We start from the raw sequence: 15,211 nt of genomic DNA on the forward strand, positions 1-15,211 counted from the left end.
GTTGATATGCAAATGGAAATGGATATGGTTTTCACTATAGCTCTGAAACTATATATTTATATCAATATGCATCAATCTATGATAATTAGAGATTGATTATCGGTTGTTGGTTTTCAGTGGATAATCATAAATTTTCAGTGATATTCAGTTGGTTTTGTGGACAACATGTTTTATGAATGCCATTGATAGTTTAGCCACGGTTTATGCTTAGTTTATGCTTTGCTATGGTTGTTTGGTTAGAACAGTTGAGATATACTAATGGGAAATGCATTCTATGAATTTTTGGTAGTAGTTTTGGATTTTTACGAGTCTTATGTTATATTTATGCTGGCTGGAAATGTTTGGCAAGTGTTGGCATTAGCTTGGTTAAGTAGCAGTGGCTAATGTTGTTTACACTAGTATATCTTTCAGAAATTCAAGTGCAGTATATTTTGCTTTGACACATTGCAGTGCAATCGAGGACAATTGCAAGGATCTCAAGGGGGAGGTTTGTCACTCATGAGGATATGAAATTTTAATGCTTTGTTTAGGATTTGATTAAAAGTCAAATGTATAAAAAAGGTGACTTGCACATGTGAGGTGCAAGTTAATTATTTCATCATGTGGAACCTAAAACTCGGAGATATTAAGGAAAAGTTATAATAAGTTATGCTTGATGGATACTAGGTGGTACCCAGTGTTAGATTTGGGTCTAGACCAATTTGTTAGAGACTAGGCATTGATTAATACCCGTGTAAAGATCAATAATTGCTTAGGTATACTTGGGATACAAATTGGCTTAGCCATTTTAGTTATTGCTTGGTGAAATTATTTTTATGGATACTAAAATAATTATTCAATTAATTTTTAAAATTAATAATCTAAAATTTAAATTAATAAGATGGATAATACTGGAAAATGGGATTTGAAGATCCTTGGCAAAATTTGCGCATGTAAGCGGAAAAAATGTTTTTGAGGTCGGGAAGAGAGAGAGAGAGGGTCATTCCAGCCTTGTGCAAGCACAAAGAGAGAGAGAGAGGGTCATTCTAGCCTTGCACACACACACACACACACACACACACACACACACACACACACACACACACACAGACACAGAGAAAGATATATTAACGTCTACATAAGGTCAATGTGGCCTATGAGACAAAATCTAGACCACATCCATGTCTAATGTCATCTCATCAGTAAGGTAAAGATAACATTACAAATAAGTGGGTGGCCTATGAAACAATACTGAAAATAACTATACAATGGGACTATACTAGGGTTGAACCATGTATAGTGTTGTTCCATCGATAGGAAAGAAAAGGAAAGGAAAGAAAAGGAAAGGAGAACCAGATTTGATAGAACCATGTACAAAAGTGTGGTGGAGACTATGGGCTATAGCTGATCACAAGATCTGCACATGATCTCAGCTATGATGCGGTCCCTAGCTGCTTCATGATATGCTTGGTGGTTAGTCTTTGATGTCTCGTGATAATGGCTCTAATTTGATTGTGGTGTGGCCTCCTCGGACGTGGTCATGGTAGACGGGGTCGTCATGCTCGACGAAGGGAAATGGCTTTATCCAATGTGACTCCACGGTGTGGCCTGTAAGGTGTCTGGCGGGGTGACTCTGTCTTTGCTAGGCTGGTAGTGTCAATAGGGTCGGCTTTGTAGAAGTGGTTTGTCACAGAGAGAGAGAGAGAGAGAGAGAGAGAGAGAGAGAGAGAGAGAGAGAGAAGGTTGCCAATGCTATTGCAATAGTTGACATGCCATTTTCAGCCAACAGGATGTTGGAGACTCTCTAGGAGCTGGTGACATGCCTAAAAGAGACTACAACAGTAGGTGACAATAGTTTAAGGGCACTTTTAGCCAGCAACATCATGCGGGGTGTTTCATTAGTGGAGACAGCTTTCGTGGCTATCTAGATAGAGCAGCAGCAGATTTCTTCTATGTTCTTGTGTGATGGAACTCTGAATTTTCTCTCTCTTCAGCATTCTTTCTCATCCTCGAACCATCTCTTAAGTTATCTCAGTAAATTCCAGCCATTTGAATCATCAAAGATAGAGAATTTGGTTAATCTTTGCTGTAAACCCTAATTTACAGCAATAGGAATTAGGGTTTGACAGATGCCTCATGAAGTGTGCTTGAAATTGAGGGCCTAGAACTTGAATTCTAGTAGCTGAATTTGAAGAATTTCAAGGAGATTCAAGAGGCCAAGCCTGCCAATATCAAATTTGGGACTAAATTTGTTTTGCAAGGAGTAGGGTGAAGGCCAATTGCCAAGCAAACCAAGGGGCAAATTGGTTTGAAGGCTTGTTGGTCATTTATGATAGCAAGAGACACTTGAATTAGCGGAGGAGATTAGTGAATCTCAGTTGCACTCCATCCATTTGCAATTGAAGATAAATAAATACCGCAAGGGGCATCAGTTTTGGGGCCAATAGGTTGTCAATTGTCCAAGATTAAAGTGGTAAAGTGTGCATTTCAGTTTATGTGATTTATTTACTTGTTGTAATTATAGTTAAATTAGATAATTACCATCCTCGTCAAGGAGGAAGGCTGGTTTCAATAGATATAGAGCCTCAAAGCCAAGCCAAACCATCTCCGAATGGCTATTGTTCTATCCACATTTGATTTTTCAGCCTTGGGAAACATAAAAAAATCATATGCAAGAGATTGTTCGACAAGCTTAGCCCCATTGGGAATGGATAGACCGACAAGATATCCATCAACTGCCAACATATCTAGTCAAGAGAGCATTGTGTGAGGGCACAAGACATAGGACCAAGGGAGAAGCCTTGAAAAAGGGATCTATTTAGAGCAATCTCTTTAGTTACACTCCCATTAAGCACTATATGCATCATTGGAGCTGATAATGTTAATTGAATATGAACAAAACCCATTGTTGACATTAATTAGCGAAGAAAAGACCAACTAACATGATCAAAGGCTTTTTCATATTGGCTGGATGATAGTCACCTCTTGTCTAGATGCCTTGGCGTAGTTAATTTCCAAGTGAACATTCAGACTGTTGTGCATAATGTTCCTTCCCTCAATGAAACCATATTGCCTTGAATTTATCAAATTTAAAAGAGTCTATATATGATAATGTTAGGGAAGATTTTATATAATGGTCCCATGATAGGAACAGGCCTCCATTTGGTTTAGAGTCGGAGGTGAGGGAAAACTGAGCAACAATCAAAGCATTGCAACATCCCAATTAGCTAACATCTAGCCCGTTTTCCAAATTTACTTATAGAGTAGAGTTAATGGAGCATTAAACTCATTAACTTGAGGTGAGAAGGGCTCATTTGGTGGGCCATTCCATGTGGAAGGTGAGACAAGACCTATTCCATCACCTCGATATTGGCATCCATAAAGGCTGCCCATTTTGGCTTAACCTGGTCCCTGGGCATGTCCAACATAATGATGAACAATAATGACATGATTTGAAATGTCTAACTTGCACAAGTGTGTTTTATAAAATCACGATCCTGAAACATATTGCTGCCCAAGCCTTAGGAGAGGCCCTATAGCCAATCGCCATTGAGATGTAGATTGATGTCTTCAGTTCTTTGTTTGGAAATGGTGTTGGGAGCCACCATGGTCTTACTCATCAAGGTTGATGGTATTTATGCAGAGCAAAGAATCTGTAGTGGTAAGATTGGTTGCAAGGGTTTATGCAAACAACCTTCCAACATTTAAGAGTGTTGGAGGTCCTCTAGACCTAAATGTTGAGACTCAATTTTTTGTGTTCTCTCCCTTCTTTGCCATCTAGCTGGCTCTTATTTTTTAAGGGCCCTCGATGGTTGTCCATACTGAAGCACATTTTATAGGACTGATTGATTGTTTTGATGTAAGTATGGCTTCTGGTTGTGTCATAATTTGTCAAAGGTGTGGAGAGATGGTAATGTTTACATAATTGGGATTACAATGACTATATGCTTACTGGAGAACCCTGAAACTGTCAATTTTTGCTGTCCGCATTTCCAAATTTTCATTCACATTTTTGTCCGTTTTCTCATTTCCATGTCTGTCATCACTGGAAACTTCCTGGAACTTAGACCTTGGTTGTTTCCATTCCTGTTTCCCCATCTCCCATAACTATGAAATATTTGTGTCAAGGATGGGTAGCTACATAATGGTGGACCATGTGAGGATGAATTAGAGGCATGATCTAAAGCAGGCCACTTCTTCTAGAGTGGGGCTTATGGGTGTTTGGGATGAAGGTTGGACCCTGTTGATAATCTAGTGGACTTTAGCTTCTTAAGTGTGGGACATGTACACATGGTTTTGGCCTCTGTCTGTATCTTGGGCATTCGATTACGATAATTGAGGCTTCATCATCAGCTCATTTTCTCTCTACTGCTCAATTTTGATTGTCTTTGCATTCCTTTCTTCTCAATGTCTACGTTTGCCATAGTGTAAATGTAACTTGTTAAAGGGGTTATTTACATGGCTGCTTATGTGTTCATTAAAGACTAAAATCATCCAACAAAGGAAATTCCCCCTGCTTGACTGCTCATCTAATGTGAATGAGGCTGTGCAAGGTAGTTGAACTTGAGAGGTGGAGGCAAGAAACTATTACCTAAATTTTGATGTGTCAAGTATAAACAAGTCAATGGTGTGTGAATTTCCTGTTATTTATGACATTTGCAGATCTTTGATGACATGGATTTGAACTTTGCTGTCATGCGCTTGCTGCCCAAAGGTGGACACGGAGGTCACAATGGGTGAGAATTCAGTTTCGTATTCTACATTCCATAACCACTGCAGCTTGTACTGTACGGATAATTTGAGTGTGTGGCAGTGTTAGTTGAGGACTCACTTTGTGAACTTGAGCCTTGTGGAATCATTTTTTGGTTGTGGTGTGGTAATAATGATATGGTGCACATGCTCATGGTTCTTCCAAACAGTTGTGTTGTCTAGCCTGTCGCTAATAGTTCAGTTGCATTCTTAGTGGATAGATTTCTGCAAAAAAACAATGGTGTGGCCATCTTGAAGAGAGATTTCAGAAAAAAAAGAGGTGCTGCCAAGTTCAATCTGCGATTTGCTTGTGCCAAGGTCAAGCTATAGATCCTCAAAGGTGGTCTGTTGTTGCCAATGATATCAATTTGTAGCTGCTTCCTGCTCCCTTTGTACTTCACATTGTTGGCTTCTTTTCAAGGATGTCAATAACTCATTTATGAGGGCTATTTTGCATTGTTAGAAGTGTCTTCTTGCTTCTGGGATGTTTCTCTCTGGCAGTGGTCAAGGGACCTGCAACAACAAGCCCTGTTGCAGATCCTGAAGTGATTAGGGTGAAATCTTGATTCTTGTCTGGTTCTGTATTCAGCAGAAGTGTGGTTGGTGTGAGGGAGGACTTATGTCATACCAAATTGAAGGTTTAGGTTTGACTAAGGCAGGTATAACAAAACATACTTAATTGTAAACTCTGAAGAAGGGCAGGGTTACTCGTGTTTTCTTGCTTTTGTCTTTTTTGCAAAAAAGGGCCCCCTCTCCCTCTCCCTCTCCCTCTCCCTCTCCCTCTCCCCCTCCCCCCCCAACCCAAAAAACCCAAAACCCCAAAAACAAAACAGCCTGCACATGCCTTTTTGTAGGGAAAGATCATATCCCTGCCTCTTATCACCTGCATCTGTCCTAGATCTGACTACAGTGTTGCATTGCAGTTCCAAACTGCAAATTGTATCCAAGCATCATAGGTCGCATGCTGTGTGATCATCTTGCCATGGCATGTCCATCTCTATTAAATGCCTTATTCCCTTGCAGCCATGCTACATTTACTTTTGGCATTTGCTATTTCCTATGTTTATATGAGATCCTCATCTGCACTCCTATCCTTTCAAAGCAATGCTTTTCTTGAGGAAGGCAGCTGTCTTGGTGTCATCTTCAAATTGTAAGATGAATGCACAACTTTCCATGCTTTGAGGAATGGGATGGGCCCCCAAAGAGAAGCAAGTACACAACTAAAGCAATAGGACACACCATAGTCGAGAGTGGGACTACCACACAAGTAGGGTTCTACCGGAGTCACCCTTTGGAGGGAGCATAGGAGAGTGTAGGTACTTTGTAGAGATCCAGAGGCCTACTTTGTGTGGGTGAGGTTCTAGGCGATAGAGGTTAGGGCCATATATTGCCTCCTCCTCCTTCCTACCTTAACCTGTAGATATGCCATATGGCATAGACATAGATGATACAAAATGATCTAATGAAGAGGAAGAAGGGGAGGCAGGAGGAACTCCATCACCATTACTAACATTATTTGAGACTAGGAGAGGTGGTATTGGTTGATGACTTAAATGCGAGGACTATGAGCAGACAATGCACTACATTCAATCTGGAGGGGGATTCCATACAATTGTCTCCCATAGAGGAGGACCATGTAGTAGTCGCGCATGGAAGTTACGAGCTATTGGAGCTAGGATTGTCGTATCATCTTCTTGTACAAATGGGATGAGGAGGTAGGTTGTAGGCAGGTGGGTACACATATTGGGATCCTTGGAGTTTGTATACAACTTCTTAGTATGACCTAACCTATTGGAGTAGGCCACACATACCTCTCTTGTTTCGTCATATCCCCTCCCTCATGCCCACACAATTTTATCCACCCATTGCTTAGGGTCTAGGGTCCGAGAACCATTGCATGAAAAGTATCCCAAAATAGAACCCTACGCTGTATTTATAAAACCTTGTGCCCAAACCCTAATGTGTTACCTCCCTAGACATCTGAAAGGGTGCTAGTAGCATTGGTCATAGTGGTCATGAAGTGACTTAGTGCGAACACACTAAGGACACTTCAGTGTTAGGGTAGTTGAGTCCTATTTATAGGACTCAAGGCCCTATTGTGCACATTCATTGTGTGATCACCACTTTTGGACTCATGGCGTGTTGGCTGATGCATTCGTACATCGAGATGGTTTGGGTTGGTGGTATGGGATGCCAACCCTTGGGATGTGGTCATGACTTGGAGTATTGCTAGATCCTAGGCTCAGAGGTGAGCCTATCTGGCTGTGTGACTGGGAGGTGATTTTGATATCTAGTTCCTTTTATTTGTGGATATGGCTTGTGTCATGTATATCGTATGCAAGTTGGATCCTAGGGGGATGTCTCATCTGTGTCAATTTATATACGACTTCTTAGTGTGCCCTAACTGTTATGTCCTTGGACATCTGGATGGGCGCTAGTAGCATTGGTCATAGTGGTCATGAACCAACTTAGTGGTTGTTGTGTAATCACCACTCTTGGACTCTTGGCCAGCTGGCCGATGCATGCGTACACTCGGATGGTGTGGGCTGGTGGTATGGGATGCCAACCCTTGGGATGTGGTTGTGACCTAGAGTGATCCTAGTTCTCAAGCTTGAGGGTGAGTTTGTTTGGCTCTATGCCTAGGAGGTGAGTGTGATGTCTAGTCCCTTTCACTTGTGTCGTGTATCGTGTGCAGATTGGATCCTAGGGGGACGTCTCATTAGTAGCAGAACATCAATGTGCAATTGGACCTGAGATCCAATGATGTGCACAAAACCACTTTTGCTCACGGAACTGTGATGGTTCATACCTGACAAGTATGCCTTTATCTCGTTAAGGGTGGTATGGGACACAGCTGGTGGGAGGGGCATGCCCGAGGGGCACATGTTGCAAGTGGTGGGTACGAATGCAAGGTATGTTTCTTGTTTTGTATTGTGTTGAGGCAATGCTTGTGCACAATGATTTTTTTTGGTAGTTGTGACGATCGGAATCAAAGGACTTGCCACTCTAGGGATGGCAGCTCGATGTCGGAAGCTGAAGCCTTGTGGCTCAGATTAGCATCATAGTTTTGGTTGACAGTAATTTTATATTTACCATATGATTGGTAATAGTTTTTCATGGGAAATAATGTGCACTAGTTAATCCTTTAAATAACATGCACTAATTAATCTTGGGGAATAACTATAAATAGGGCAGAAAGTGCTATTGTAGGTGTTCTTAATCATTTTGATCAATCAAACTTCGTGAGTTAGAACCATTTTCTGGTTTTCTCTTTCTTTTTCATAGGTTAATACACTTTAGGCTATGGCTTCCATCAAATTTCATGATGCTATCATTTTCTTTTCAGTCTGCACAGGGTTAGGTAGTAAAGAGGCAATTTATGCTTAGTACCTTAGCGTCGTGTGCATAGAATTATGCAAAATAGTAACCTAAAAGTATTATGTGCCATGAAAACATTTTTTTAAACCATTGGTATGAACAAACAGCTCCAATGCAGATTATCATATGCCAAAAGTGCATATATTGCATCAATTCTGCGCTTAATTTAGTTGAAAAAGGCAGTGAACTAGGCGGTGTCTCCTGTTGTTTCAATTATGTAGTTTTAGATACCTTAAATGCATAAGCTAACAAAAATGTCAATTATGTGTAATGTCTGGCCAATAAATGGCAGTGTATCTAACTTTTTTTGAATCTCAGATATATCCCACATATTATCTGATATATAGTGAAAAACAAGATTAACAAGTAGGTGCTGATGCATATGACTTGGCCAATAAATGATATGGCATTTTAACATTTAATGTTTACATTAGTGTGATTATTCCTTCTAATGGTAACATTATTTTCACTATTGTGACAAACATTAGTGTTAATTTTGGTTTTAATGTTGGAAAGGGAGAATGTTTATCAAGAAATAATGGTTATGAACACATTGGGGAGAGAGAAACTGTTGTTGGGGAGGGAGAAATGATTATGAAGAGAAAGAAAGAGAGACATGATTCTCTCCAAGCCGCATGTCAATGATGTGTCTGCTCTGTGCGTGTGTGTGGAGAGAGAGAGATTACGAAAAAAAGAGACTGTCGTCGATGGTGTTCCAAGACAAGGTGGGGCGGTCACTAGTTTGGGGGAGGGTATCAATTTCTGCCATGCGAGTAGGGGAGTTGATTCCCTTCCTAATGGGCAAACGTGGAAGGTAGGTTGTTCGTGTGTTAGTTGTGGGCAATTTTCCTTTTGCCATGTACAAATGTTTTTTTACAAGGAAGAAGCAACGAATGAGATTTATATCTCATTTCTTTTTTTAAACGGCCTTTAGTACAGGTTCTTCCTACTATCTAAACAAAGCTGCCCCATGCTTGTCCACAAAAAAAAAAGAGACTGAACAGATTTGTATTAAATGCAAACTGTTTGTAGTCATGCATTCTACTCTGCCGTGTCTCTCTCTCTCTAATGTGATCAGCATACGTTCTCGTACACTCCATCTTCTTTTTTTTCTCTTGCTTAATACATTTTCTCTTACCATCATTGCTTCCCATGGTGTATCTCCTTTCGAGGGCACCCGTTCCCACTGAACTTGTACAATTGGAGGATGCTCGTTTGGCTTCTTTCGAACCCAAATACACACACATGCAGCATCTTGAAGCTTCCTATTCTTTCAAATCCGATGGAGATTTGTTGCTTGTGGCGATTCTCCAAGCTCAAGTCAAGGAAATGCAATGGCAGTTGGCCAAGCTATGCACTCTCCATTTTCCATTTGTGCTCACAATCATGAAGAGGTTTGCACTTAAATTCTAATCCAATCCCTTTAAAGGGGAAAAGAATGAATGCGATGAGACGAACATCGATTCATGGCTGGTCAAAGGGATGGCATATTTTGATTTGTATTAGTTCGATAATGCTCAGTGTATCGGACAGATACAAATCATGTTATAGGGGAAGACGTATGCTTGGTGGGTGGGGCTATGCCCCAAGCCGGTGACATGGGTCGATTTTCAAGCTGTTTTTCAAAAATGTTTTGTGATTAATAACTGGATTGAAATTTTTTGAAAATTATTTGAGCTTGATATGGGGAAAAAGAGCTTGGATGCATGTTCATAGAAATTTAAAGATCTGTTGCCCAAATTGAAGGGCTTAGATGATTCTCAAGTGCTACTCTACATGTGATACCTTTTTTGATTGCTCTCAAAATACTAGAATGAAGTGCTTTGCAATTCGCCTCATTCGCTTAAGGATGTCTACAGGTATGCAAAGAATTTTGATATACTTTGGCACGAGTAGGGGTAGCTAGTCGACGAGGGGTTCCCATTGAGTTGCCTTGGTCTTTAAGTTAAAGAAGTTAGCTACCCCAACAACAACTCATCAGCCATCTTTGGAGTTGTATAAGGAGGATGGTAAGCGCAAGGTCACTTGTAGTGAGGATTGCTTGAAGGGCCGTTGCTTCGCTTGCCATCAAACAGCGGGTCACTTTCGTGTGCCCCCAGAACAAGAAGGTGCAGTGTACTTCTAAGACTTCAATAAATACCCTTGAAGCTCTAGGTATATCGCCCAAAATTTTATTCGAGGTTTGTTTTGTTAATGCTAGTAATAACAATAGTAGTTCCATTAATAAAATTGTTTTTGGCTCGCATGACTTTTTAAAGGTCACTGGGCGTATAAATGGCCAAGAGGTTACCGTTTTGTTCAGTAATAGCTCTACTTATAACTTTATTTCTTCTCGCTTGGTGCAAAGGATGTGGCTGTATATGGTATCCATTGATTGAATTTATCATGTCCGATATTGGTGAGAAATAATGAATAGGCCAAGTTATAGTCTATGTATGCATAAATAAAATAGAGGCTATGTGTCAAGTGACTTAAAGGGCAAAAGGTATCTATCACTTCAGAGGATACTTTGTGGTGTATAAGTTGACAATGAGAGAGAGAGAAGAATGAAGAAAAACTCTTGAGCCGCCATATCTTATGCCATTGCTCCTTCTGTTGTACATTCTATTCTATTCTTTTCAGTCGGTATCACAGCGGGAGTGCGGGATCGAAAGCTTGGATTGAGGAGTGTGTTGAATGGAGGTCTATATCGAATTGAAAGCTTGCTGTCTGCCATTAAATTAGGTACTAATCTTTGACCAATCCACCTGAAATAGGTACATCGGATTCAAGAGCTATTGCAGCTTGGATTTGGGAGCTATTGAGCTCATCTTGAATGCATTTTAGGAACCATGGAAGCCTACAAAAGGATGTATGGCAGCAAGGTTTTGTTTGTCTTCACATTTACATTTTGTTCCTGCAGGGCAATCTGTAGCTTTGGGCGGCGTCATACACCCCCGGGATAACTTATTGAGGCTGAAGAGCACGCTTTAAGGATGGGTGACATCTTTTGTGTACTTGGAGGCTTGTTTTGTTTTTAACGAGTGAACATACCTTCTTTTGCTGGGTTTCACATTGGATAGGCTCTTTTGGCGTGGGTGACATCATATTTCGTTAGGGGGGCCTCCATTGTGGGCCAACATTAGGGCAGATTTGCATTGATCGGAGGGACTTGATTTTCGGGCACTCTTGGTCCTTTGCTAGCCCTTGGATTGGTTGTGTTTATAGGTTGAAGACCTATTTTCCTTTGCATTAACTGCTCTCTCACTTTGCTCGGCATTAGGTGTTCCGTTGGCATTGTTTGGCATCGGATACTCCTCATCTACCTTGCCTCGGTCAGTGTTCTTCTGTACCGTGGCTTGATGGACCCTGATTATCCGGAGGACACCTCTTATTGGTTGCCTTTATTCTAATGGCAACATCTTCTTTTCTTACAGGCACTTTATTGAAGGACATCTATGGCCGATATGTATATTGCAGGTACTTTATTGAAGGACATCTATGGCCGATGTGTATGCTATGGGGGATGTTGTGGTTCAGGATTAGTTAGACCGGCCACCATCTTACTACTCTTTCCCTTTATATTCTTTCGGGGCTTCTAGTCCCCGATTGGCATTGTTGCCATCTCTTGAGTAGGTATCAGTTCTACTCTCTCTCTCTCTCTCTCTCTCTCTCTCTGTGTGTGTGTGTGTGCATTTGACAAGTTGAATGGGACGAACTACCCTCTATGGTTGTGCCACATGGAGTGCCTCCTCAACGATGGTGAGCTTTGGGATTTTGTTGTAGTCCCTATATCCCGACCTACCGTGGATCTTCATGATGGTGTGACCACAGATTTGGGAGCTTTATGGGATTGGTTGAATGCCAGAGTCCGCTCTTCTTTTCCTTTGAGTTGTACAGATTTTGTGCTCTTGCATGTTAGATATCTCTATACCGTTGCAGAGATTTGGAGGAGATTGCTCTCTCTCTTTCGGATCCCCACATTTGGGCATCAATTATCTCGTGTTGAAGCTATGATGACTCTCTATCGCAGATCCCTCTATGATGAGGGATCACATCCATAGGATGAAGGAGATTTGGGATTAGCTTTCATTCCTTGGTAGGATATTTCTTTGGAGGACCTAGCTGTGACACTTCTCTCACATCTTCCGTTACTTACGTATGATATGTTCTACGCTGATTTTCTCACTTCTCGTAGCTAGGAGTCTTGCACTTGGGAGGAGCTAGTTCCATTGGTGCTTGAGCAGGATGCGCGGCCCAGGGAGCTAGATTCTTGCAAAGCCCATGCACATGGCGATGCTTTTTCGTAATCTACAGGTACAAGACAAGCCAAGTAGAAGAAGGAAAAGAGGCTGAAGTTGGAGTCATCTTCAGACTTTGGTTTATATTTTATGGGAAAGCATTGAGGATATCCCACGTATCCTCATTGTTGGAAGACCTCGGACCCGAGGAGAAGTGTTAGAGGATATACCCTCACTTTTGTCTAGGAGTGAAGGGTGGATCTATATCGAAGCCTTCATCTGCCTCTTCTTCGTTGCCCATTATTACCACCGAGTTAGTAATTCTACACATTTCTTAGATGGAGGAGCCTTCTTTAATTGTCTCGTCTTTTGAGCAGCCTTGGCTCTTTGACAGTGGTGCATGGAGTCATACGACTCCCCAAGGTGATTTGTTATAGGATCTCCGTCAGAGAGTAAGTCACCGTTGGTGACATTTCTTCGATCCCTATTAGTAGTGTTGGCACCTTGCCTATATTGTCAGATCGTCCATCGAGCTCCGTTTCTAAGGCTCTATATATTTCAAACTTTGGCTTCTCTCTTCCCTCAGTTCATAGTCTTCCTAGACTTGGGATCTGTGTTGTCTTTATCTAGTTGACCGTCTTTGTTGAGGATTCTTCTATAGGAGCCCCTTTTATGATAGGTTGACAGGAGCGGGGGCTATCTGTGGTCCATTCTCCTTCCATTGTGTGAGGCCGTTCGAGATAGGTTGGCAGGAGCGGGGGCTATCTATGGTCCATTCCCCTTCCATTGAGGGAGGCCGTCCGAGACAGTTGTCTCTTGCTACACGTGTTCGCAATTGTGCACCATCTATTCCATGGGTTCCCTCCCATCCCCCACTATCTTATTTGGTAGTTTCCTCATATCTCCCATGCCTTTCACAGGGGGACAATCTTGGTGATGCAGTTGTGGATTTCCTGGCCCTTTGTGTCGTAGAGGGGGCTTCCCAGGATCGTGAGGAGTTTCTTTAGGGTTTCCAATCTACTTTGGGCTAATGCGGCTACCCCTTTTCTTCGTCATTGAGCCACCATCCCTTGCCACTTGGTCCTTGGTCCCTATTGTTTCTATGCTGCTTATGGTACCTTCGATAGTTCCTCACTATTGTCTCCTTGTTGGGTTAGGGGCTTGGTTCACCTATCATCAATTGGAGTTTTCTGGAGTGATGTGTTCGAGGCCTCTCCGTTTCCACTGCCCTTTGGCGGTCTTCCATTTGATTGGATGTTTGTTTGGAGAGGGGGTCTTGCTCCTTGGCTGGATTTCTTCATCGACGGACTAGATCAACATTGACACCCAAGATTTGAGAGGGGGTATTAGCATTGGATTCGCATCTCCTTTGGCCTTCCGCTACATCCAAGATTTGAGAGGGGGTATTAGCAGTCGTGTGTCTTGTGTGGTCATCTCTTGCTTGTGAAACTTAGTTTGAGTTAGATAAGGACATTAGGAGCTCTGCCATTGTCTTTGTCTATCATTTTATATGTTTTAGACACTTTAGATGGAGGGCATATTAGTGGATTCCTTTTTTTACACTTTTGGCTATTTTTGAGGGGTTTGACTACATTTAGGGTTTTTTCTCTTTTTCGCCTATATATGGATAGCTTGCCCTTCCATTTTCATCATCCATCATTGATCCTTTGTGAACAACTAGCACTCCTGATTCTCTCATCCCCCTACTACCATCTAGCGCCGACACTGACGTGTGGAGTTGTGTATTGGGGCTGATTGTTGTAGCCTTGTACGTTTAGCCATTGTATAGATAGCTTGCCCTTCCATTTTCATTATCCATCATTGATCCTTTGTGAACAACTAGCACTCCTGATTCTCTCATCCCCCTGCTACCATCTAGCGCCGACACTGATGCGTAGAGTTGCGTATTGGGGCTGATTGTTGTAGCCTTGTACGTTTAGCCATTGTAGTCACATTGTTTCTTCTCTCTCTTGCATTCTCTCTTTGTCTCCTCTCCATGTTCACTTTTCTCTTTCCGTTGTGTACTTTCATAAGAACTACCCGATGAGCCTACTGAAGAACAGAAAAAGGCAAATACATGTAAAGATGCTTGGAAAATCATTGAGAAGATGTATGATACTTGTATAGAGGCCAGAAAGATATAACTAAAGCAGAGGTTTTATGGTGCATGGCGAGGAAATAGAAGCATCAATGACTATGTGGCAGAAATAAAATAGATTGTAGAAGATTTTGCTTCAATAAATGCACCAGTTGATGATGATAATTTGGTATCTATCACTCTAAATGGACTTAGATATGCATACAAGTCCCTTGATACCTCCATTTTTGTGAGAGGAGGCTCTACGTCTAATTTTTAAGAGTTGATAGCTTTGCTTCTTATGGAAGAGATTAAGTTGGATCTCAATGTATCTAGCAGTGGAAATAATGCAAATCAGGATAGTGTGTTTTATCATTAGCGAGGCCGTGGTAGCTCCTCTAGAGCTAGAGGATCATCTTATGGCCGTGGAGATACTTTGCATGATATCATAGTACTTTTGGGTGTAGTGATTTTATGCCTAGAGGGAGGGGGGGATCCTATTCTAGAGGTAGAGGATGTTGTAGTCCATAGAGAAATGGTACATGTCATTATTGTGGGCAAATTGGTCACTTTTAGAGAGAGTGCTTTCATAAGTAAAATGCTATGTTTAGGGGTCAAGGAAGGATCCCATTTGGGCACATAGGTGGATATAGTGGTGGTGGTTATGGTTCTGGAGGTGGTTCATCACCTAGAGGTCATCTCTCCCTTATAGAGAGGATGATTGGTTTTTGGATTCAGGTGCTACAAACCATACTTCTCACCATGTAGAATGGTTTGATAGAAAATAACAAATGCAAACTGAACAATA

General features: G+C 41.5%; 1 protein-coding gene across 6 annotated transcripts in view; it reads left to right on the forward strand.

The window, feature by feature from the left end:
- The window catches only part of LOC148020970 (peptidyl-tRNA hydrolase, mitochondrial-like), a 77,146-nt gene that overhangs the window by 45,877 nt on the left and 16,058 nt on the right, over positions 1-15,211 (forward strand). For all 6 annotated transcript variants that reach the window (XR_015694657.1, XM_087698803.1, XM_087698802.1 and 3 more), the window contains one exon: positions 4,642-4,715. Coding sequence is in view for 5 of the 6 variants with exons in the window: in XM_087698803.1 (XP_087554929.1) it covers positions 4,642-4,715 (74 nt within the window). In the remaining variant the exon portion in view is untranslated. The remainder of the gene's footprint in view (positions 1-4,641; positions 4,716-15,211) is intronic.

This window comes from Lygodium microphyllum, chromosome 18, assembly GCF_053477565.2.
Source record: "Lygodium microphyllum isolate KBCC chromosome 18, Lygodium_microphyllum_v1.1.10, whole genome shotgun sequence".
NCBI classification, from domain to species: Eukaryota; Viridiplantae; Streptophyta; class Polypodiopsida; order Schizaeales; family Lygodiaceae; genus Lygodium; species Lygodium microphyllum.